At 49.6% G+C, this 24,826-nt stretch overlaps 1 protein-coding gene across 2 annotated transcripts in view; it reads right to left on the bottom strand.

Annotated features, from left to right (window-relative positions):
- Nucleotides 1-24,826, bottom strand: part of Ptgs1 (prostaglandin-endoperoxide synthase 1) — a 45,152-nt gene that overhangs the window by 14,576 nt on the left and 5,750 nt on the right. Inside the window, exons 2-4 of one of the 2 annotated variants that reach the window (XM_029563687.1) lie at nt 7,416-7,520; nt 6,680-6,772; nt 242-358 (exon numbers count right to left, since the gene is read on the bottom strand). Coding sequence is in view for 1 of the 2 variants with exons in the window: in XM_008833435.3 (XP_008831657.2) it covers nt 242-358; nt 6,680-6,772; nt 6,862-6,964 (313 nt within the window). In the remaining variant the exon portion in view is untranslated. Of the gene's footprint in view, nt 1-241; nt 359-6,679; nt 6,773-6,861; nt 7,014-7,415; nt 7,521-24,826 lie in introns of those variants that run through there. The other variant, XM_008833435.3, reaches the window with a different exon arrangement.

Genomic DNA, 24,826 nt, shown 5'->3' on the forward strand with positions numbered 1-24,826 from the left:
TTGGGAGTGATGACATGTCAAAAAGCCAGGACCCAAAATAAGGACAGGGGATGGGGAGCATGGGAAGAAGAGTGGGGGTGGACCTGGAGAAAAAGCTCAGATGAGCCAGGTCAAGGTGTGGTCAGAGCCAGACAAGGCGGGAAAAGGGGCCATGGCCAGAGAGGAGGGCAGGAGGTAGGGTCTGGAGGAGGATCCAAGGGATCAGGAGGGCCCCAGAGAAGACACAGGAGGCAAGGCTCACGGATGGTACAGTTGGGGCCGGAGTAGCCCGTGCGGGTACAATCACACTGGTAGCGGTCAAGGCCAAAGCGGACACAGATGCCCTGGTTCTGACACGGATAGTAACAACAGGGATTGACTGTGGGTGAGAAACAGGTATCAGAGACAGCCCCCCTCAAGCCGCCTTCTGACCCTACCCAGTTCCTGAGGATGGAGAGAGGGGCCAGAGGCTGGGGACCTCTCTCAAGCCAACCCTAGCCCTGCATCCATAGGCATAAATCTCACCCCTGCCATTTCCTGGCCCTGCCCTGGACCTCAAGCCTGGCCTACACTGAGCCCCAAGGGAAAGTCCCTGTTGCTCCCTGCTGCCACCAAAAGCAGGGACAGGGGGAAAAGTGCAGGCCCAAGCTGTTGACACCGAAGCTAGGAACCAGCCAATAAGACACTGAGCTATGGGCTATGGGCTTCCTAAAGTCAAAGCCCAGCTTCAAAGGCAGGTTTGTGGGCTTCAGAAGTAGGGGAAGCAGTCCAGGGGAGGAGGTGATCCCAGTTCAACTCCATAGCTCCATGTTCTAAGCACTTGGACACTAGGCAAATAGGATCTGCCAACACTCTCCATTTCTGCAGGAGGGAAGGACTATACGATCTCATCAGTCCTTTGCAGATTGGAAAACTGAGGCAGAAAAGGGGAGAACAGATAGGTCACCAGGCAATGATAACATCAGACCAAGTGTCCATCCCTCTACTTCCCCTATACCCCTCCTCCCCAGGCTCAACAATCTATGCTAGGAAAAAGGTTTTCCAGAACCCTGGAGATAATGTGCAAGTGGCAAGAAGGAAGGGGAGCACCAAGGGTCTCAGCTGCCCTGAAAGGCCAGACTTGCCCCAAATGAGTGTGGGGTCTCTAAGATCCTTAAGAAAGTAATGTGCTAAGCAAACAAGAGAAGCCTGGCTCAAAAAATATCCTAAGATGGTATGTAATTTCTGTCCTCTCTCCCCATGTGGAGCCCCCAACAAGGAAGTCCCTCTGTGTCTGACCCCCACCCCTCCGACCGCTACCCTCTTGCTCAATATCCATGGCCTTCAGCATCTGGTTAGACATTCAGTTCATCCAAGTCCAGTCCCTCCTTCACACACTACTCAACAAGGGAAACTGAGGCTCATGGAGAGGTGGGGACTTGGCCAAGAACACAGAGCAAAGCTAGGCAGATCCAGGACTCCTAGCTCTTGGCTGGAAGCACTTGGGTCTTCCACAGAAAATGCCAGAATCTATTACAAATGCTTCTTTTCCCAGCATGGAGCCAACATCACAGGCAGCTTTTACATTGTATGTAATATGATTTAGGGGTCAAGAGGGTGACCAAACATCAGAGCAGCCTGGCATAAACCAGTCAGTCATCACAAAGGCCAACACTGGAGGGCCTGACCCTGAGCAAGTCCTGCCTCTCCAGTCATTCTTCACCTCACTGTGGAGGTGAAGCAGCATTTTCTTACCCATCTCCAGAGGCCCCAGAACCACCACATAAACAAAGGTCATAAGGATCATGCAAATAGTTTTGCTTAAGCCCTGATGAGGCCCCACAACCTCACAATGACATCTGTGTGGTTTCTGGCAGGGATATAGAGGAGCCCAAGGGGAAGAAGGCTGGACAAAAAGGCCTTATCAAACTGCCACAGGCAGACCTGGAAGACAAGCCACAGGGAGAGGACCTAACAGGACCCTAGCCACCCCTCCCCCTCCACCATCCTCCTCCAGCCAGCCACAATCCTAGAAAGACCAAAGTGGTTCAGGATCCACCCTCCAGCCTCCAGAGATCAGGCTATTCTGTTCATCCATCTCTCAAGACCAATTCACCTACCACAACCCCAGCCCCCAATTCTGGTCCAAGACCCTATCACAGCAGTGGTTCAAGCCTACCACTCAGTGGGCACAAAGGGAAGACCCAGGCCTCCTCTGGGCTCCAGTTCCCCATCTCTACCTCAGCAGGAGTCTCATGAGGTACTAGATGCTTAAAGAGGCTGTGGCACCCCTTCCCTCACCCACAAAGTTCAAAGTACAGCTAGACTATGCTGTTCCTTCATACATTGCCCAACACTCCTGACCCCCCCCCACAAGGAATCCAGTTCTGTACCCCCCCAAGGCTCCCCACAAGTCCTCACTCTTAAATCCTCCTACTCTCCCTCCTGCTGTCCAGTCTCCCCCCTGAGAAAGGGCCACACCTTCCCTCACATGGACTGGGCTCACAGCCTGGGCTCAGCCCAGGTCCTAGGGAGACCCAGGCACTCAGGGAGCTATGTGGTGGCCAGAACTTAACAAATATCTGTGGAACAAATAAAATGATGTGAGGAGGCTGGTCACTCACATCCTCCCAGATGCCCTCTGAGGCTAGCTGCAAAGTCTCCTTGTAGGAGTCCTGCCCCAAATGACCAGAGCTGCTGCCTGCCCATGCCCCATCCCTGCCAAAAGAGGGCCCTCCCTCCCAACCAGACCACAGCCAGCTTTCCCTCCCGCCTCCCTCACTCTCTTTCCATAAACACCAGCTGCCCCAAGACAGGAAAAATCTCTTAGGCAAGGACAACAGCCAAAGAAGCCCCAGGGTGTCAGGGTGGGCAGAGAGGAGACTGGGTGCCTCTTGACCATGCTGACTGTGGTGGTCAGACTGAAGGAGCTGCGGCTGTTGCTGACCTTGTCTGTGACCTCACATCCCTAGGGCTCACTTGTCTTCTCAGCACTCCTTAGGAGGGTGGCTGAGCCTCCCATTGCAAGGTGAGGACTCAAGCTTAGAAAAGGCAGGAGGGTTTGCCCAAGCTGCAGAAGGGAAACTTGAACCCCCTTCATCTTTCCCTACCTGCCTCCTCCTGGAGGGATCCTGACTTGGATCTAGGGCAGGGATGGTAAAGGGGTCATTCTGATCCAAACGCTAAGAATGACCCCCAGTGTCACAATTTTGCTGCTCTTTCTTCAAGATGAACTTGGAAAACCCCAAGGGAATGAAATTCCCACCATGATATGAGATCACCATCTCTTACCACAACCAGGCCTCCAGAAGCTATTCCTATAGGAAGGTCTCCCTTCAGTCTAACTTCAATTCTGCGTGATTTCATGCCAACCCCATTCTGTGCTCAGCAAAGGACACCCCTCTACTGATACCATGCAGAATGAGGGATCCTCAAGAAAAGTACAGGCACCAGTCTCATTTACTTTGAGTGACCCACACTCAGCACAGGTCAGCCACCATGGAGAAGCACAGGAAAGATGAATTCGGAAGTGGTATTCTCTCTCCCCTGGCTGTGCCCTTGAGCAAGCCCCTTCCACTCTAAGGACCTTGCTTTCCTGTCTATCCCAGGTAGAGCAGCAGCTCAAAGGATGCCTTGCATCCAACTCCCTGCTCCCTACTTCTCTACTCTGGAGGAAGCCAAGCTAGCCCTCTCAGTTCTTCCCATCATTGAGATTCCCCAGCCCTCAGCAGAGAACTCTGCAACTGCTCTCACTGGGTGCTTGGGGCCCATGAGGCAGGGCAATGAACACCCACAGTGCTTTCAAGACACATAGACCCGAAGGCCAAAGCCAGCCTACATTCCCACGGATAACCACTACCTAGCATCTCCTCGATCTAGAACTTGTCCGTGGATTTGAATAGGATGTCCCCCAGGCCAAAAGCTAGGGCTCTGGGCTCAAAGCTGAGCATGACAGGGAACAGGTACAGCCAGAGAACACCAAGTCCTCCAGGATGTGGAGGCAGCTGCGGCAGGCAGAAGAGAAGAGGCTGCACCCAAATCCCCTAAGAATAATATTTAGAGAAGCTCTGGGGGCCTGGCAATCAGAGGAAAGCAAGTTTGAGCAGCCAGGCCGGGGCCTGGCTCTGACACCACACCTGTAGGTGGATCCATGCCAGGCCCAAGCGGCAGCCTACAGCAAAAAAGCCCCCTCATGGCCCACAGACCCAACTGGGGCTGGAGATACAAGGCAGTCAGGGAAGGAAAAGGGAGGTCTTGGCATGTGCTCAGGTCTCACCCCACATGCAGGGGTTAGCTGGCCTCAGGCTTTTAGCCTAGCATACAGGCCAGCTTGCCAGGTCATGCCCTCTCTCTTGTCAGGGGCACCCAGCCAAACACAGGATGGAAGGAAAGCACTTGAGTACTACAGATACATGGCATAGCCTTGTATTCCAAACTGGACTCCATCTCCTCCCCCTCAGGAGGCAGAGGCCATGTTCCCTCCTGCTACGTGCTCTCAAAGCAGGCTGTAGCCTTTTCATCACCTTTGAGTCCCCTCTGGAGGTAAAACATAGGCTTTAGATTCTAGGCAGTTGCCTAGGCCTCAGTTAACTCATAGCTCAAAGCCCTGCATCCACCTGTCCTCTGTCCTTTCCTTGGCCTGTTTGCATGAGCCTCCCAACTCCCAGCTTCCAGTCTCACCCCCAGGTCATCTACTCATCCTCAATCTCATGCTCCCCAGGACCCTGGCCTTGCATTCACAAGCCTTGCTCCTCCACTCCTGTCTGGCTCTCCTGCTCCTTGTGTTCCCAGTGACTGGCCTCTGGCTGCTCAGACCCTTACACCTCAGTTCAACCACTGCTTCCTGGAAGAAAGATCCTCCTGCAGAAAGTCAGTTTCTCCTTCCCACCGCCTTCATAGTCCAGCTGAAAGAAATGCTACCTCCTGCAAAAAACCTCCCGAATGCTCACGCTGAGAGGGAGCTGCTGAGCCCTTGACACCCTTGGGATTCACTTGCCCTTAGCTATGGCCCTCCCCACCCTGTGTGACAATCTGTTGGCATCTGTCTCCACCATCAGACTGAGCTCCTCTAGGCTCTGTGTCCCTCTAGCCATAGAATGGCATAAAAAAAGACTGGGAATGCAAAACAGAAAAACTCCTCCACAACACATGTAATCAGCACAAAGCTCAGGCCATGGCTCGCAGTGTAGCACCACGTCATGCCCTCTCCCTGGCTATGGAGAGGACATCATGCCAAACCCAAGGACTGGGAAGGATGAGCTTGAGCTCTGTGGATTTCCCCTGCAGAGCTTTGCCCTCCAAGCTGGACCCCACCCTTTCCCCCACAGGAGCCACAAGCCAGGAAGACAGGTGGGCAGACCTTATGTACCCAGGGGCCTGGGTAGGGTCAGACAAGGCCTCAGAAGAGTGCTGGGCTTATCTTGGGACTGGCAGCATAGGCCAGTGATCAGCATGGTCAGTGGTGGCTCTGCCACCAGCTTACTGTAGGGTCCCCAACAAGTGGACTCATCTCCTCAGAGCCTCCACGTCCCCTTATATAAAATGGGTCTAACACATCTCCCTGGCAGGGCTGTTGTGAGCGCCAACATTGCTGACCTTGGTAAACTATAACATAAGGACCACAGAAGTTTTCCTCCATTTCTTCCCCAAACCAGGCTTTTGCTGAACCCCATCATTCTACAGTACCCCCTTCTTACCTAGGCTTCCCCAAATTCTTCTCACTCACACTCTCTCCTCAAGAAAAGCTACTCTGATTCTCTCTCTTCATCCCAAGCCCCTGGAGGTCTCCCCTCTCCCCTCTGCCAACCTTTCTTGGCTCCATTTTACAGATAGGAAATAGGGATTCAGAGAGGAATGGGTTGCACAGCTGCCCAGGCTGGAGAACAGGGGAGCTGGGGGAGGAGTGAATTCTTTCCTGGAATCTGGTACCTGGTACCCGCGTGAGTGAGGGAAGGAGGGCTGAACTGTAGGGGGCCTGATTTTCCCCAGTAGCTGGGTGGGGAAATACTTTGCAGAATGCCTGTAGTTGGACAGTCCTGAAGGCGTCAAATCCTGAGCTCACCATGCACTATGCACTGGGGAAGGCAGGAGTAGGGGGTATCATTCCACCTACTAAGCCTTGGTTTCCTCATCTGCGCAATGGAGACCTCAGAGATGAAATTTAAACCCTGAGAAAAGCAGTACCTCCGCCCCTTATAAATGTGATGCCACCTCTCACTTCCCATATGGGCTGGTGTCCCCCATCTCTACCAACGGGATGGGGGGCAGAAGGAGACCTCCTCTACTAGGGCTGGGAGTCAGAATTGGTCCACCAGAAGTTAGAGGCACAGAAAGGGAACTCGTTGGCCTGCCGGTCTTCTAGGCGCCTGCGGCTTCCTCCCCCAAGAAGCCCCCACAGGAAATGGCGGGGTTCCTGGGGGAGGAGGCTGCTTGGAAGGCTCAGGGCAGACAGGTGAGAGACCTGAAGAACCGTCCCTGCGGCCCCTGCAGACTCGGGATCTCAATCTGCTGTCTGCCAGAGAGGCCCTAGCAGGCCCGCAGGCACGACCACGCCCTCGAGGGTCTCCAGGGAGCCCCCATCCCATCCACAGACTCAACACCCCACTCCCAGTCATCGCGTGTAGAAAGGGGAAGCCCTGCCCTCTGGAGGAGAGAGCTCGGCGATGGACCAGGCCAACAGCGCCGGATCCCGGGTCCTCGTGGGCACCCAGGAGTCGCCTACCCGGTGCGGGCACCCCAGGGTCCGCGGGTAGGGCGGGGAGCGGAGACAGCAGCAGCAGCAGGAGCAGCGGGAACCGGAGCGAGAGACTCCTTCCTGCAGAGGAAAGAGACGAGGGGCTGAGCCTGGCGTGCAAGGCCCTGACTGAATTCCCCGGCGCGTGGGGACAGTGGGGTCGGACTCACGGTTCATGACGCTGGGCGGCGATGGGCATGCAGTGCCGACGGCCGGCTTCTCCTGTACAACTCCAGCACTGCCCGGAGCGCTGGCCCGCCCCGTCTCACCCATCCCAAGGCTCCACCCCCTTCCCTCCCTCCAGCTGTCACCTAGACGCCGCCAGCTGACTTCCTCTGCTCCAGCCCTGGCCAAAACATCTTTTAATTACTGCATGGTGGCCTCTTAAGGCTATTTGAGGCACTTAACCTTTAAACGTGTCAGTAATGCGTCCATTTCATAGGTAGAAAACTGAGGCTCACAGAGAATGAGCACAGCTGAGGACACCCGGGGCTTGGGGACAAAACTGTGCTTCAGACCAGACCAAGGTCTGAAACAGCCTGAAAACACAGAGAGCAAAAGAGTTAGGGTTAGGGTTAGGGTCAGGGTCAGGGTCAGGGGAGAGAACCAGAACAGCCCAGTCTGGCCTGTACGTGGGGTCCTTCCTCCGTGGAAAATGCACTACCCCTCAGGCAGACCAACAAGGAGGACTTTGTTCCCATGCCTGGACTCTGCATCCTCTCACCTTGCCTCTGTCAGAGATGAAAGGCCTGGGTTGAGAGCCTGACTCCACGGCCTGCCAGCTGGGTCACCTTGGACAAGGTCCTGGTCCATCCTCTCTGGTCCTCATCTATAAAGTGGGCATAGTAACCAAATCACTCCAAGATTCAAAGAGGCCATACACATAGAGTGGATGCTCCATTGTCCAAGCTCTCCTAACTCAGATTCTGGGGCTGGCCAGGTTCCATGCTCCAGCTGGGTGGCCACTTGCCAGCCTTATGGGATCTAAGCATCTGGCTCTTTTTTTTTATTTTATTTATTTATTTATTTATTTATTTATTTATTTATTTTTTTTGTCTTTTTGAGACAGGGTCTCCCTGTGGCCCCGTCTCTCTGTAGCCCCAGCTCTCCTGGAACTCACTATGTAGACCAGGTTGGCCTTGAACTCACAGAGATCCGCCTGCCTCTGCCTCCCAAGTTCTGGGCCTACAGGTGTGCGCCACCACACCCGGCTTTATTTATTTTATTTTTTTCTCTAATGTGTATGAGTGTATTGCCTGTGTGCATACAAGTGCACCTGTGCAATGCCTGTGACGATCAGAAGAGGGTGTCGGATTCCCTGGAACTGGAGTTATGGATGGTTGTTAGCTGCCATGTGGGTGCTGGGATTCGAACCCTGGTCCTCTGCAAGAGCAGCCGCTGTTCTTAACCAACAAACCATCTCTCCAGCCCCCTAGTTCTTCTTTTTCAGAGCTGGGGAAACAATCTAGGAGTACCAGACAATAGGACCAACGTCACACAGTCTCAGAGTCTCCTGGTCCCCTCACCAGCAAGTTCTCTCCCCCTCTTTCCCCAGCACATTCAGCTACCATGTATCATCTCTCTCTCTCTCTCTCTCTCTCTCTCTCTCTCTCTCTCACACACACACACACACACACACACACACACACACACACCCTCAGGTGGAAAGGCTTGACACAAGGGCCTATACATTTATACATCCTTGTATCTGTTCTAGGCATCTCTGGGCCCAGGGAAGGCAGGTGGGAGAGGCAAGAACTTTCAAGATGCCCCTCCTGCTTCCACACCAGAGCTGTTCCCATGCTCCACTGGGACAAAAGCCAGCTGCCCTAGGGAGACAGAACAAGCCAGGGCAGACCAGGGGAGGGACCAGGACCCTGGGATCCTGACTTCAGACTTCTCTGCATCCCCAGATCCAGGACCCCCTGGTACCCACCCAGCAGGTTAAGAAGTCACAAGTCAAATGGTTGTCAGTAAAAAAGGATGGAGTCAGAGAGGAAAGTTAGGGGTTCAATTGTTCAGAGGAAAGGGGACTTTCTGACAATAAAGAAACCAGAGAAGAGCTGGCATGAGGTTCCACCCTCCACTTCTAGGCCCGCCCTCGCCTTAGGCCTAGGTCCAGGGAGCTACCACACCTGTACCTCACTCCCAGATCTCCTATCTGTACCCAAAACAACAAACACTAGCTTGACTTTGGTGTTGGAGGGAGGATCTTTAGCCTGGGAATCAGGAGAACTGAGTTCAAATCTCACTTTTCCTTTACTGTGACCATAGACAAGTCTCTAGGACATATCTGGGTGTCTGCTTCCTATTTGAACATCAGGATGATAGGATCAGGTGGTTCTCAGATTAGATGAGGGCAAGTGGGATGCCACCAGACAACAAATGAGCCCTCATGTGGCCAGGCTCTATGACCAACAATGCAGTTTGAAGATGGATGCAATGAGAGTATGGAGTTGATGAAGCATGCATGCAGCAGAAGAGAGGCCAGGGAGCCAGAGCAGGCCTCCGGGGACCAGGCTGGACCATGAGGGTGGAGCAAGAAAAGAGACTGACAAAAGACATGATGGCTGAAGTGCCAGCGCTCAACGAGCAGTTGGCACTGGAGCTCAGGGTAGAGAGGTGTTGAGGACACCCGGGTTCTGGGGTGCTGCTGGAGATAATGCCAGGAAACAGGGATTCATCTGGACCAAGTAGAGTTTAGATTTGGTCCACCTCAAAGGAATGGTCCAACACACAGCTGGATATACAGGGGAGAAGTCCAAGCTAGCCCTCGTCCTGGTTCTGTGAAAGGAGCCACAGTCCAGGTTTACCTTTCCCTGCTCTTCTGCTTCAAAGTCAATAACCTGAATGTGTAGAGGGCAACCAGCCCTCAAGGTGGAGAACATCTCCCCATCTGCTCCAGGTCCCCCGACATGCCTCCCCTTTGCTCTCTCCTATAGGCAGCTCTTGTACTGTCCCTGGTCACAGCAGTGACAGACTGTGGTATAATTGTCAGTGTCTCGGTCACTCTGAACTCCTTCCTGTGTCCAAGCATAGGCTGACTGAAGACATCCCAAGAGGCTATTTGCTTGGACAAAGAAAGGAATGAGTGTCTGTGTGAGTGAAGGCCTGCCTCATTGAGCTGACTGCCAATGTGTGCGTCTGCTTCAGCAACCCCCCAAAGTGTCATTGTCTGCCTCTGTTTCCCCATCGAGCCTATTGGTTTAATACTCCTGACAGTCATACCGGTTCAGTTGCACCCCAGGGCCTGAACACTTCACAGTCAAGACAGCAAGGCCCCTCTTCCCTATACCCCACTAGTGACAAGGTTTCCTCTCTCTGAGGCCCTCACCCCCTGCTCCCCACCAGTCATATGCCCTCCTGCCTACCTAGGGCCCACATCTGCATGCCCATGGGGAGGTCTCACCCAGCTGGGCCCCACCCAGTATTTGGAAATCCAGAGCTGACTCTCACCTGAATCACTCATGGGCCCAGCCCCACCCCACCCCACCTCTGTAAGCAGATTTATAACCAGACAGGAAAGCACTCTGGAATCAGCCCAAAATCTCTTCAAATCTCAGTCTTAAACCCCTGTCTTCAACTCTCACTATAGCCTTAAGCAGCCAAGAGCCTTTTGTGGGCCTCAATTTCTCCATACATAAAGTAGGCTTGATAATTCCACAATCATGCAAGAGTGATTATGAGGACAGCATGAAATGGTCCACGTGTGCATTCAGCCTCCATCGGAGCTCAACATTTGTTCTCTACTGCCCCTCCTTTCTCTTCCCTTACCTGAGCAGGAAGGTTCCATGGAAAGTTCTCTTCCTCCTCCTCTGTTCCTGCTTAGTGTCAGGTTTCCATTAAGTAATGGAGGGACTAAAAATATGAATAATATTTCTTGTGTATCTGCTATGTGCTGAACAATGTGCTGTGTGTTTTACATATACTACACAGACATATATGTATATATGGATGTATACATATATGTTCTTTCTCAACAGCCCTGTGAAGTCAGTATTATGGCCTCTATTTACATAAAATGAAGACTGAGGCCCAGAATTGAAATGGTTTGCTCAAGAAGAAACAGAAAACCCTGTTATGGCAGTGGTGAGTAGGTGGGTGGTAAGGTCTAATAAACACAACTCAGTCCAGCTGAGAACCTAAGGGTTAAGAGTCACCAAATCCCTTTATATGTTTTTCTTGTTGAAATTCTCAAACAGCTCCAAGAGGAAGGTACCATGGTATCCCTTACTCAAAAGAAGAAGCTGAGGCCCAAAGAGTCCTCCAGATCGTGTGTGTGGTGAGGAAGGGAGGGAGGAATTGCAGCCACAGCTGGCACACTTTGAAAGCCACAGGCAGGATGCTGAGGCCTTTGGTGCATCATCCCCTTTGTAACACATGACAGTCCCGTGAGGAAGATTTTCTTCTGGTCCCTGTTTCTATAAACAGGAAAACTAACTGGCCTGCTAAAAGCCACAGGCTATAGGTGGTAGAGCTGAGATTGGAGCCTTGGTCTATCTGATTTCACAACATCTGAAGTTTAACTCTCTGCTGCATCCTATCACTGCCTCTCTGGGCTCCCTTACCCTGACCCTTTAAACAAATACACAAATCTTAGCAGGGATGAGCCAAGAAGAAAGATAAACAAGCAGAAGACTGCTAAGAAGAGCGTTCCCATGCTCATCCGGGTGTTTCCATTGCAAGGTCCCCTATCATAGGAACCTCACCACTAGGCAGCTGGTACCACCTGATTAGCACAGGATGGCCTACTGGTTACCCCACCAGCATCTTCCCCACCTGCCCCCACCATCTGAGTAATCCACGGAGCATGAGATGTCAGCTCCTTGGATCAGGGGCTCAGTTGCCTGATGCAGAGGAGCCATTGGGAAAGAACAATTTTCTGGCTGAGGGACTACAATTGCTCAGGAGGTTGCTGGGACTGTAAAACTTCACCCCACGGAACCCCTACCTCCACCAGTTAAGGAAGAAGAGATGTTATCAGTCCTCCTTTGCTGTGCCAATCAGCCTAACTCTGTTTAGAACTTTCCATAGCTCCAACTGCCCCCAGACCTTAGCCTAGACTTCAAGCCCCATCATTGACTAAAGTGCAGATTATCACTAAGAGAACTATAGAATGGAGACCCAGAAGATCTGATTTCTTGTGATTCCTTGAAATTCCTGTGTAACTGTCAGGAAGTTACCTTTCCTCTTGGGTTCCAGTCTCCCTACTTGTTAAAGAAGCCTGCTGCACTAGACCTGCTGAAGGTGAGGAGCAGGGGAGTCAGATGGACTTGGGTTCAGAGCTCAACTTCAGGGTTCTAGCTGTGTGACGTTGAGCCAGTCATTTGTCATTTCTGAGCCTTGGTTTCCTCATTAGGAAATGAGGACCTTGTGAGATTCCCAGGATCACTTGGCCCAATTCCAAGCCCCCAGGAGGCACTTGGGAAATGATCAGTACTGGTGCAATAATTATAAATAATAATTATACAGTTCATTCAGTCTGTCACTGTGGTGCTAGATGTGAGAGAAAGAAATATTCTAGATACCTCAAAAGAATTTCAGAAAGAGTTGGTGGCCAGGACATGCTGGCTTGGTATGTCAAGAGTACATTTGGTTGCATATGACAAAAACCCCACACATGGTGTGGTTAAATCAAGAGAGAGGATGGGGAATTTTTTTCCTCAAATGGCAGGAAGTACAGAGGTGGCAGTCCAGGCATGCTCAGTCAAGTCATAAGGGGTGGGCTCCAATCCTTCTGCTGCTCACCCTCTACAAGGGCTATATCTTTGTATGTCCCCTTCAGACCCATGCTCCAAGCATGGTAAGGCTGAGAAGGGAGCAGGCAACCCCTGCAGAGTCCCAGGTACCTCTCTCTGTCAAACTGCATCACATGGCTTCCCCTGACTGCAAAGGAGCTTGGGAAATTTATTTTTTGTAATGGGTGAACAAGGGACAAGGATTTGGAAATGGAGAGGGGGCCAGCCAGAGTCAGGGTCTATCAAGTCAAGGAGGACTGTTCCTGGTGGAGTCTGTGGCTCCAAGGGGAATGCAAACACAAATAGATGTTGTGGTTCTGAGGCAGGCATCCTTTTCCAGCCTATGGATGGGGTCCATGAATAGCCGGACCATGGTGAGACACAGCCAGGAGTTCCCTGAGAAGGCCCAATCCAGCTGCCTGCAGGTGACAGAATCCAGTCTTCCCTCTGTGCCCTGTGTGGTCTTTTGTAAAATAAACTGGTCACATGAGAAACAGTCGTGCCCTGAGGCAAGGGCACATCATCCTTTGCCAGCTTGCACCCTATGAACTGGAAACTTCAGCAGCAGGAATTCATGCTTTGAACAACTCTTTAGTTCTTGGGCCAGAGCTATACAAGTCCACTGTCTGGAGCCTTTCAAATAGAAGTGGACTGACTCATCCCACGCACAGAATGTGTCCTGCTCTAATGCTCTGTTAATCACTCTCCACCACTTAGCCATATACAGCCTGGAAAACGTTCTTGCTTAACATCAGCTTCTCATCTGATCTCCGCAGCAACCTCTGACGTTGGGGTTTTCTCCTATGGATAGGAACCCCTGAATAAGCCAGGATTGCTTCTAGTGCAAGTGAAAGACACCCAGTTTCACTTTTGCAAAGAAGAGGGAATAGAGTCTCAAGCCGAAAATCTGGCAGATAGGGCTACATCCAAATACATATTCTCTCTCTCTCTCTCTCTCTCTCTCTCTCTCTCTTGCTCACTCATGCTCATTCTCATTCTTGCTCTCACTCTGCTCTCTCTATTCCTCTTGCTGGCTTCACTCACAGGCAGGTACTCCCAAAGTGACACTCATGGGGACTACAATATCTCTGGGATCACACATCCTCCGAGATTCCTAGGTCTCTTCTGATTGCTCTGCCTCGGCTCTTGTAGTATCTTTGAACCAACTACTATGACCAGCAAGATGGAGTGTCCCGATTCTAGCCAGTCAATCTTAGACTGTGCACCCCCATGACAGAATGGATACAGAGTGTCCCCTCCCCACCAAAAAGCTCAATGCAGCTATCAAAAGAGGAGGGTGGGGGGTACTGGGGAGATACTTGGTCAGTAAAGTGCTTACCTGGCAAGTGTGAGGAGCTGAATTCAGATCCCCTTAGCACCCACACAAAAAAGCCTGGTATGAGAGTGAACTCCTATAATCCTAGCACTGGGAAGGCAGAAGGATCCCCAGGGCTCTCTAGACAGCCGACTAGTTGAATCTGTGAACTCCAGGTTCAGGGAAAGGCACTGTCTCAAAATATAAGGTGGAGAGCGATAGAGGAAGAGACCCAATACCAACCTCGGGCCTCCACATGCACACACCTGCACACATACACATGAACACTCGCTCATGCACACACACACACACACACAATACAACTTTTTCAATTAATTAATTTAATTCAATTAAAAGAGGAAGGAAGGCAGGGCAATCTGGAACACCTGAGGACCCCCACGCTGTTCTCTGTCAGGAAGGAAGGCAACAGGGTGTAGAGAGGTGAGGTGGCTCTTGCCTGCAGCCCTGGCACTGATAACTGAGGGAAGCTGAGTCCTTTCTTAAGTCAGGTAACAGTCCTTTTCCGGTATATATAGACAATTTGGCATCCTTGGATCCATTCTGACATTGACCTGGATGGAGAGGAAGGCCCTGTGGGGGAAAGCCCAGCCTGCACAGTCCCTAGGGCTGTTTCCTCCCAGTCCTCAAGAAGGAGAAAGAAGGGTTTTCGGGGATGCTGGCCAGGCTGCACCTTGAGGTACCTCCTGCCTCTGCTGAAGCTGGAGCATTTGCAGGGCAACCAAGGGCTGCAGGGGTAGCTGGGCACTGCCCCAGACACCATATTACCAGGGAAATCAGGATTCTTTCTTTTGGCTCCTTAGTCTTGTTGATAAAAGAATTTAGCAGCATACTCAGAAGGAAGTTCAAGGACATTTTTATGATGGTTTAAGAGAAAAATACAGGGCAGGCAGATAGTAGGAGGAGGGAGATGGAGAAGAGGAAGGGAGAAAAAAAGCCTTACCTTTTGCCATAGAGATCAGAAAGCAGCCTCATGGGAAGGGGAAGGGGGTGCAAGGCAGGGCTTCAGAGAACCAATGAGAAAGCCCAAGAAGAAGAAAACTGAATCATTAAGGAAGAAAACTAAAATTAACTGAGAAAAAAACCCAGAGCACCTAGACTAAGAAAACAGTCTAGCCTGTCAGCCTCTGCTGGCTTAAGAAAACAAATCCTAGTTACCTAGGAAACCAGCCTGCCTGCTGGCTTGAGAAAACAAGTGTATAATCTTTGTTTCTGCTTTTGTAGAAACACTTCCTGGCTTGGAATTCCAACTCATGGACCCCCCCCCACACTTTTTATGGCCCATATATTGGAGACCCCTGTGCACAGCCCTAGGCAACATAGACCCTGTGCATGGTCCACTGTCACATAGGCTAGAAGGCTCCATGACCTCAACATTCATCAATGTCAGGATCTGAGGATGCCAGTTGTCTAAGTATACTGGAAAACAACTGTTGCCTATGGCTCAGGCTTTGGAGATTACTCCCCTGGACCTGCTGCTGTCAGGACTGCGAATAAAGCTGTGATTTCACGCTTTGTCTCCAGGTGTCTGATATGAAAGCCTGGGTTCTTATTATAGTTCTTCCTATTGAGTGTCTGGGAAAACATGCTCAGGTTTTGGCCAATATCAGAAAGAGAAGGAAAAGAAAAAGTTACACTTTTCTGAGTTAAGACTCAGGTAAATGGGCAGGCGGCAAGGAAGAAGTTCTGCTGTACCACATGACAGATGCTCTGTTGCATGGAAGGAGGGACTTCTAGGAAGGAAAAGTGCATAATGTCATGAAGGACATAATTAATCACACACCCCATCTCCTTAGCATGTCTCCAGGTGACTCAGATCTCCTGGGAAGAAGTAGGGGAGAAGCCCAACTGGATTAACCCTTAACAGGAAGAGACATTAGCATGTAGTATTTTGGGTCTCCACCCAGGGCCTGGAGTAGAATTTAGATTCTATTTTTTTAACCAGGAGGAAGTAGCTTTACCTTACTCAGTGTCACCAAAGCCCAGAAACCTCCATCTTTTCATGTGGTAATTTAAATTCTAAGAAATGGCAAAGCTCATGTTTATCGTTCCCTCATCACCTGGGAAACAGAGGTGAGGGTCAAAGCCTCTGTGGCCTCCAAAGCTACCGTAACATCCATCTTTCTAAAGAGGTAACCCTAAAACCATTTAGAAATCAGACCTGGAACCAAAGCCCACAAAAGTCTGGCCAAGGACAGGAATCGAGGCCCTTCCTCTAAACTTGTCTGCCTCATTTCTATCTCTGGTCCTTGTCAACACATCCTCCAACCCTGTTTTTTCAGAGGAAAGTAGAGGTTGAGCCTCAGAGAGTCAAAGCCATTTGTCAAAGTCACACCACACAATCATAGAATGTTGAGGCAGGGATTCAACTCAAGTCTGGAATGACTCCCAGGCCTGTACTCTTTCCTTGAATAGTTTCTTCACATGGTGCTAACGACATTTTGTAGCACGGTGGTGCATACCTTTAATTCCAGCATTCAGGAGGCAGAGACAGGTGGATCTCTTATGAGATCAAGGCCAGCCTGATCTACATAGCAAGTTCCAGGCCAGCTGGGGCTAGTGAGAACCTGTCTCAAAAAAAAAAAAACTAGAGCCAGAGAGATGGCTCAGCAGTAAGAACACTGGCTGTTCTTGCAAAGGACCTGGGTTCAATTCCCAGAACCAGCTAACACCATCTATAACTCCAGTTCTAGGAGATCTGAAGACTTCTGGCCTCCGTGGGCATTGCACAACACTGGTGCACTTACACACATGTAGGCAATACACTCATACACATAAAATAAAAATAATAAATAAAATATTTTTTAAAAAAATGGACATTTGTTGAAGGGCCGTCCCACACAGAATAGAAAGCTTATAGTAAGCTGTTACTTATAGTAAGTTCAGCTGTGGCAACAGCCCAAAATTATACCCCTGCATGCCAAATGATGGGGAAAAGAAATATAGCCATGCATTTAATGTTACTTTTGTATAGCCTAACATTGCTTTATGACTGATTTTATACATTATAATATAATACTTACCTTTTAGAGGTTTTATAAATGCTTAGTAAAGGGGCTGGAGAGATAGCACAGCGGTTAAGAACACTGACTGTAGCTGGGCGTGGTGGCACACGCCTTTAATCCCAGCACTTGGGAGGCAAAGGCAGGCGGATCTCCGTGAGTTCAAGGCCAGCCTGGTCTACATAGTGAGTTCCAGGACAGCTGGGGCTACAGGGAGACCCTGTCTCAAAAAAAAAAAAAAAATAGAACCAAAAAAAAAAAAGAACACTGTTCTTGCAGAAGTCCCGGGTTCAAATCCCAGCACCCACATGGCAGCTAACAACTGTCCGTAATTCCAGTTCCAGGGGATCCAACAGCCTCTCTGTCCTCCACAGGCATTGCACAATAGGGTGCACTTACCTATATGCAGGCAATACACACATACATAAAATAAAAATAATAAATAAGATAGTTTAAAAAAATAAATAAATGATAAATGCTTACTAAAATCTGTGTTGAAACAAGAATCAAAACTGAAAAGGAGAAAGCAATAAATACCACAGTTATCTAGTGGGACATCCATATACAATTGCCTTGTTTGCTAAAGCGCTGGTAATAAGACTATTAAAAAAATATTTTAACTCCTGTCCTAAATATCTTCCTGTGCAAACGTGCCCACAGAAGAAACTTCCTTTGATGATCTTAGGGCACCAAACACCTGTGTCAATAATCACGTAGGCTGTGTACCCATCAGTGCGGTAACAATAGGAGGGGAATTATCAATTCTGTGAGGGAATTCAACTCAGTTCTTTAGAGAGGTAACTCTGCTCAAGCCAGCTGGGGAGAATAAACTTCCCAGTTCCCAATTTCTCCACGTGAGTCTTTTGGTGTCTTTGTACATGGCCGATCCCATACCTCAGTTTTCCCATAATACAACCTCCACCCCAGGTCCCCTTGCCCCTGAATGACAGCTACCACCACCATGAATAAATGTGGCTCCTTCCCATGGGCCCAAGGCCCGTCACAGAGAAAGCACTTAGCATGTGTGGAGTGAACGAATGAACTACTTCAGAGGGAAACAGACACAGATTCCAGACCGACCATTCCCTAATTCAATGCCTTTAAACAAATTACTTGACCTCTCTCAGTTTCTACATCTGTAAACTGGAAGCAAAGCCAGTACCACTGTCATAGAACTGTTAAGAATATTGAGAGTTCATTCTTGCAAAGTGCTTAGAATGCTGTCTGGTGCCTAATAAGAACTGCATCAGTATTTATTAAATAAATTAGCAGGATGGAATGAATGGCTATCGTGTGTGTGTGTGTGTGTGTGTGTGTGTGTGTGTGCGCGCGCGCGCATTCTAGAAGGAAGCACAACCATCTAGTCAAGACCACGGGACCACAAGAAAAAACTGAGTGGTAAGTAAGCATTGATCAACCATATGCTCATAGCCACAACTTTGTGACAAAGGAAGCATTGGGTGTGTGGGCACCCCAGAACCGCCAAACCTGGAACTCTTCCCTCAGGCCGCCCTCTGAACAGGAACTGTGCATCTTCTCCAAGCAACCAGCACACTGAGGTGACCGCACAGCTCTGTGATTCTGTCCTATAAACACCAAGAGGGTACCCTAACCAACTGCCAGACAAGCCCTTGAGGCCTGTTCTCCCAAGCATCTGTCAGACAATGGGGTGCACCTCAGGAATAGAAGACAAACGATGGGTGGGGGAAGGGCTTGGGGAGCTCTTTGGAACAACTGTCCAGTCTACATCCTGGGGGGGGGGGTCCCAATTCCCAATGCTGAAGGTAATGAATCAGCACCCAGCCCACCACTGCCTAGCAGAGGGTCCAAGCTCCCTGGTGAGGTCCTGACAATGGCATTTTTGGGTTCACCACCTCTTATCCTCTCACCTCTCCTGGGGCCTTTTAATCCACTTGTCTCCAGTCCAGTCTCCTCTGACTCTCACCCTCCCTCTCCCAATCCAGCCCTTTCCTCTGGCCCTTCACCCCCCTCTCATTTCTTTTTTAAAATTTTTATTTATTTATTTATTTATTTATTTATTTATTTATTTATTATGTGTGTGTGTTTCCTGCATGTATGTTAAATGAAACCACATCACGCAATGCCCAAGGAGGCCAGAAGAGGGCTACGGATCCCCTGGAACTGGAATTGTGGTTGTTTGCCTCCTCGTGGGTGCTGGGTACCAAATCCAGATCTTCTGCAAAAGCAGCTAGTGCACTTAACTACTGAGCTATCTCTCCAGCTCCCTTCACCTCCTTTGCCCATCCAAGTCCTTTGGATCTTCTTTCACTCCTTTGCCACAGACAGCCACACCAACCTCAGCTGTGTGACATTGGCATTGTTGCTTAAACTACTTAGGCCACAGTTTGAAGTGTTTGGGAAGGATTTACTAAAATGGTGGGTATGAAAATACTAAGCACACAGTAGGTGCTCAGTTAGTACTAAATTTCCTTTTCCCCAAGTGTTGAGAAACTGAGAGGAGGCCCTCAGACCTTTGCTTTTCCCTTTCATTCTCCTTTAAAACGTTTCCTGCCAGTAATTCCACCAATCCAAGTTCCTTTCCATCGGAGTAAAGATTCTAGGAGATTTTTTTTTTTTGAGACAGTGTCTCCCAGTAGCTCCAGCTGGCCTGAAACTCACTCTGTAGACCAAGCTGGCCTCTGTCTCACAGAGATCTGCCTGCTTCTGCCTCCTGAGTGCTGGAATTAAAGGCATATGCTACCACACTGGGTGATCCTAGACCTTAATTCTCAGACACAGTATGCCTTAGCCTAACAGGTGCTTAAGAATAACCTATGGGGGCTGGAGAGCTGGCTCAGCGGTTAAGAGCACTAACTGCTCTTGCAGAGGGCCCAGGTTCAATTCCCAGCACACACATGGTGGCTACGAACTGGCCTTAACTCCAGTTCCAGGGGAATCCGAAGCTTTCTTCTAACGTCCGAGGCATTGCACGACACGGGTGCACTCACATACATGCAGGCAATACACTCATACACATAAAATAAAAATAATATATTAAAAAATTATTTTTAAAGAATAACCTATGGATATGTACTTAAGTTTTACACACACACACACACACACACACACACACACACACACTGCATTCATGAGATTCATTCCCCTCCCCCCTTCCCATTCTAAGACCTGAATTACAGCTGCAAGTTCCATTACCAGTGGGAGTGTTGAGTGGTAAAGGAAATGGAGAAACACTGAGATGGATCATGCATTGGCCAAACTATCTCAGACTCACACTCAACTTCCATCTCAGCCGTGGACATCTCTATTTACCAGGTCTCTCGTTGTTGGTGCCTCACTCCACATTCCTGAGCCTTTCCTGAGTCCACTGAATCTTCCTCTTTAGCCTGCCTACCTGAAGTTAACTTTCTTATCCAGACCAGCCTAACTCAACTCAACTCAATTCAATCCATCTCGCGTCTCCTTAATCTATCTTAAATCAGTCCAGCCCACCTAACCTAAACCCAAGCTCAGCCAATTCAAATTTAAGTCTACTCAACCCAACTTGACCCAGCTTAACGCTACAAGATTAGATTCAAGTCAAACTCAGTTCATCTCCACTCTACTGGGTGTCAAGTTGATAAGGAGTGGATTTTTGATGGTTAATTTTGATTGTAAACCTGATTGAACTGAGATGCTCTGGGGAGCATGGTAAAGCAGGCCTCTGGGTGTGTCTGTGAGTTTCCAGAGAGCATCAACTGAGGGAAAGATCTACTGTGGATGTGGAATGTGGGTGACGCCATCCCACCTCCCCGCCATCCCAGCTGCTGTAAAGTGAACTACTCTGCTTCACCACACCCTCCCCACATGATGAACTGGAACCTCTGAAACTGTGAGCCAAATAAATCTGAAGTTGTTTTACTCAGGTATTGTGTCACAGCCGTGAAAAGCTAACACATCAACCAAACCCAACTCCAATCATTCAACTAAATTAAACGTATCCCAACCTATCCCAACATGACACAATCCAGTTCCGCTCTACTCAAACCAAAATAACTACATTCTACTCAACTCACATAATTTGACTCAACTAAACCGAACTAACCTACACTAAAGATGCACATGCACACATTCCTATGTGCACAGATAGAGGTACACATGTATGCACACATTGAAACACAAATGCACATGCATGTGTTCACGTGCCTTCAAATCTCCACCTTCAGTCCACATTGCTTTCCTCCCACTCCGTCCCTCCTACCAGCTCCCCTGTCATCTCCTACATAGGGAAACACAGTTAAAGACTGGGAATTTTCCCTTTAGAATTCCCATGGACACACTCTCTTCCCAACCCTGACCCCACTGTCACACAAGTAGGATCCATCCTGGACCTCACCATTTACCTCCGCTCTTAAGTAAAGCCCAAGGCCATGCAGCCTTCTGCCAGTGGGCACTCACTTCTCTGCCAACACTGCCCTCTGTGAATCAGTGCTTCTCCTTGCTCACCCTCAACACTTCCACTGGCCATGTGCTCGCAGCCGGGCTTAGCATGGGAAGAGAGGAATCAGAATCTCGTGTGGGCACGTGGGTGTGAGTATTCACGAGTGTGTGCACACGTGTGCAGGTGCAGGTATTCATGCATGTGTATTTGTGTGTTCAGTGTCTGGGTGTGTGTATTCATGAGTGTGTTCACACATGTGTGTGCATGTGGGTGTATTCATGAGTGTGCACACATGTTTGTATGCGATCACAGTGGGTGTGCGTGAGTATGTTCATGAGTGTGAATATGTATGTATGTACATGGGTACATGTTCAATGATGCATACAAGCATGAGTGTGTGCATGTATGTTAAAGTGTGTGCCTGAGTATGTATGTGTTCATGCAAGTGAGCATGTGCATTTATGTTTTAATGTGTGTGTGTGTACATGTATACATGTATCTGTGTATATAAGAATGTGTGCATGCATGTGCGCTATCTGTGTGCATGCCTGTGTGCATGAATGTGTGCATGCATGTGTGCTATCTGTGTGCATGCCTGTGTGCATGAATGTGTGCATGCATGTGCACTATCTGTGTATATAGGAATGTGTGCATACCATGTACACTCTGGTATGGGCACACATATGTCTATATGCACACAGGCGTTTTTCTGTGTGTACCAGTGTATGCATGGTGTGTGAATGCATATGTACATGTGCGTGCACCTATGCATGTGACAGTACAGGCATATGTGTATAGGTGTATGTGTGCATTTGGGTGCATATGTGTGTGCATGCCTTCACCCACATGCACATATATATGTGCATGGATGTATGTGTGTACATGTGTTTGCATGTGGATACATATATTTGTATGTATGTGTGCATGTGTATATGTGTGCTCTTATGGGTTTATATGTTTGTGTGCATGTGTATATGCAAGTGTGCATGTGTTTTTGTGTATATGTTTTATTTGTGTGTATGCATGTATACATGTATGCATGTGTTTGCATGTGTGGTATATGTACACATGTATGAATGTGCGCATGTGAAAAATGTGTTGATGTATATTTGTGCACTTGTATGTGCATGTGTATGAATGTGTGCTTATGTTGTATAAGTATGCACATATGTGTCCATACATATGCAAGCCTACACAATTTTTGCACATGCATGTGCTCATTTGTGTATTTGTATGCAAGTGCATGGATATGTATTTATGTGCTTCTGTATTGTATGTGTATTGGGGCATGTGTTTGCATCTAGGCATGCATTTGTGTATCTTTTTGTGTGTGTGTGTGTGTGTGCAAACTTGTGAACATGTGTATGTGCTTGGTCTTGTGCATAAGCATGTGTTTGTGTGTACATACATGTGAACTCACACCTGTGTGCACATTTTTGTTCATTTGTGTGTGAATGCATTTGCAACACTTGCACATTCACTTACCTGTGTGCCATGTATTTAATGCACTCACTCGTGTTCTGTACATTTGTGTGTGTGCTTGTGGTCATATGTATATGTGTGTCCATGTGTCCTTACTTCTGTGTGTGTAGGTGTGTTAGTTTGTGTGTGCACCCACAATTTGTGTGTTTACATGTGTGCACATGTGTAATCTGAACAAATAATCAGAAGTGATTCTCAGAATCTTCCATTCTAGGGCATGCTCCATCTGTGTGTTAAAGTGTGTGCCTGAGTATGTGTGCTCAGCCTGGGCACTCTGCAAAGCAAATGCACCTTCCTCCACTGTCCCCACACTTGTCTTTGTCTCTCTACTTTGTTCTCTCTGTATCTCTCTCCCGCCTTTCCTCCCTCCCCTCTCTCTCTCTAGCTCTTCCCTCTCTGCCTGTGTCTGTCTCTGTTTCTGGCAGGACCTGCTTCAAGAAGCTTCACTAGGGAGTATCTTCTGAACAAAGATACCTCCATCCCTCCTTCCCTCCCTAAACCCTTCCCCTGCCAGGGGAGCAGCAGGTTGCCAGGGCTACTTAGAACCTGAGGTGAAAACCCTGGAGCTAAAGCTCTCTCTATCCAGGAAACCAGCAGCACACACTAGCTCTGGAGGAGGCTGATGCAGATCTGCTCATTTTACAATGGGCCCAGAGACCAGGAAGGACTTGCCCAGTGCCCTTCAGAATCAGTGGAATGAGAAGGGGGCTCTGGCACTGGAAATGCCAGGCTCTCAACCCAGAGGAGGGAGATTTGGGCACCAGGGCTAGGAGGTGGGGAGAAAATAGCACAGTGCTCTCCCCTAAAGTCATCTCTACAAGCAGAGACAGAGTGGATCTCGCCCTGGCCTTCAGAGTGCTGTCTCTCTGCAATCTAATGGATTCTCTGGAGGGTGGGAGAGAGGGTGCAGAAAATGGTCTGCTTGCTCCTTCAGTGACTGAAGGTAGTCTAGTACTCACCCCATCTCTGGGTGGAAACCCTAAATATAATTCTGAGAGTACAGGAGGGAAGTCCCCCTGGGCCCGGGGCAGGGAAGGAAACCAAGCTGAAGACTATCTTCCAGGCTGTCTGGAGTTGACTCCCCTGCATCCAGAGTACAGCCATTGCTCCCTTGGCTACAGATCCCTGCCCAGCCAAGCACAGCCCCCAAGACTGCCCCAAACAGGGTGAACCTCTGGGCAGAGAGCCAGGCCTGCATTCCTCCTGCCCTACCCATCACCAGCCTCCTGGGCAGCCCAGGCTCCAATAGGAATGTGTGTCCTGGGGAAGGGAAAGAGCAGGGCCAGGGCAGGGAAAGAACTCCTGAGGCTCCCCCATAGGCCTTTGGGCCTGGACCCCTTGGGGCCCCAAAGCTCTGTCCTTCTGAGCTCACACCTCCCCTCACAGGCCACCACACTGCTCAGAGTTCCTGGGCAGGCGCCGGCCAGCTTGGGCCTTCCTCAGAACTCTAGGATATCTGAAAATAGAAAAGGAGAAGAGAGAGTTATGGTCTGTATGGTGGACAGAGGAGAAGCCGGGAGGGGTTGGGGAGGAGTAAGGCTCAAGCCCGTGGACGGAGACCACTAGAATCCATCTGACATGACTTCCAGTCCCCTCCCAACCTGGTCTGAGTTCCTTGAGGTCTGTCAATTTCCAGCCACCCCACCTATACCTCTATTCAACAGTTTGGGAGACTGAGGCCCAGAGGGAAAAGACGCCATGAGCAAAGCGCTAGGACCAGCCACCCCTGGACCCAGAACAGGGCCTTCTCAATAGACTCTCTGGATGGTGTTTGTTCCAGGCTTTGAATCAGTCCCACCTGCTCCAGAGATTAAATTCAAGTGGCCCACTCCAAACCCAGAGTGCCTTTTTTCTTAGAGCCATTGCTCAACCTGGGCCTGAGAACACTGAATTATGGTTCCTTCCCAGGCACCTCCCTCTGCTCCTCTGATGACCTCTGCCCAGGGTGGATCTTCCTTCCCCTTTCCCTTGCCCTCTGTCCCGACCCCAGCAAAGGCCAGCAGAGATGGGGGAGGGCAGGAAAGGGGATCCCAGCCCCCTACTCTCAACTGTGTCTGGCCCTCAAGACATTCCAGGTCCCTGTCCCTATGGAAGATGGATAGGGCTACCCAGAGCTCACTGGCTCCCTCCTCAGACACAGCCTCCATCCTTGGAAGGTCCTGCGGCACATGAAACTGCAAT

Source organism: Nannospalax galili, unplaced genomic scaffold (genome assembly GCF_000622305.1).
Source record: "Nannospalax galili isolate Female #2095 unplaced genomic scaffold, S.galili_v1.0 scaffold34, whole genome shotgun sequence".
Lineage (NCBI taxonomy): Eukaryota > Metazoa > Chordata > Mammalia > Rodentia > Spalacidae > Nannospalax > Nannospalax galili.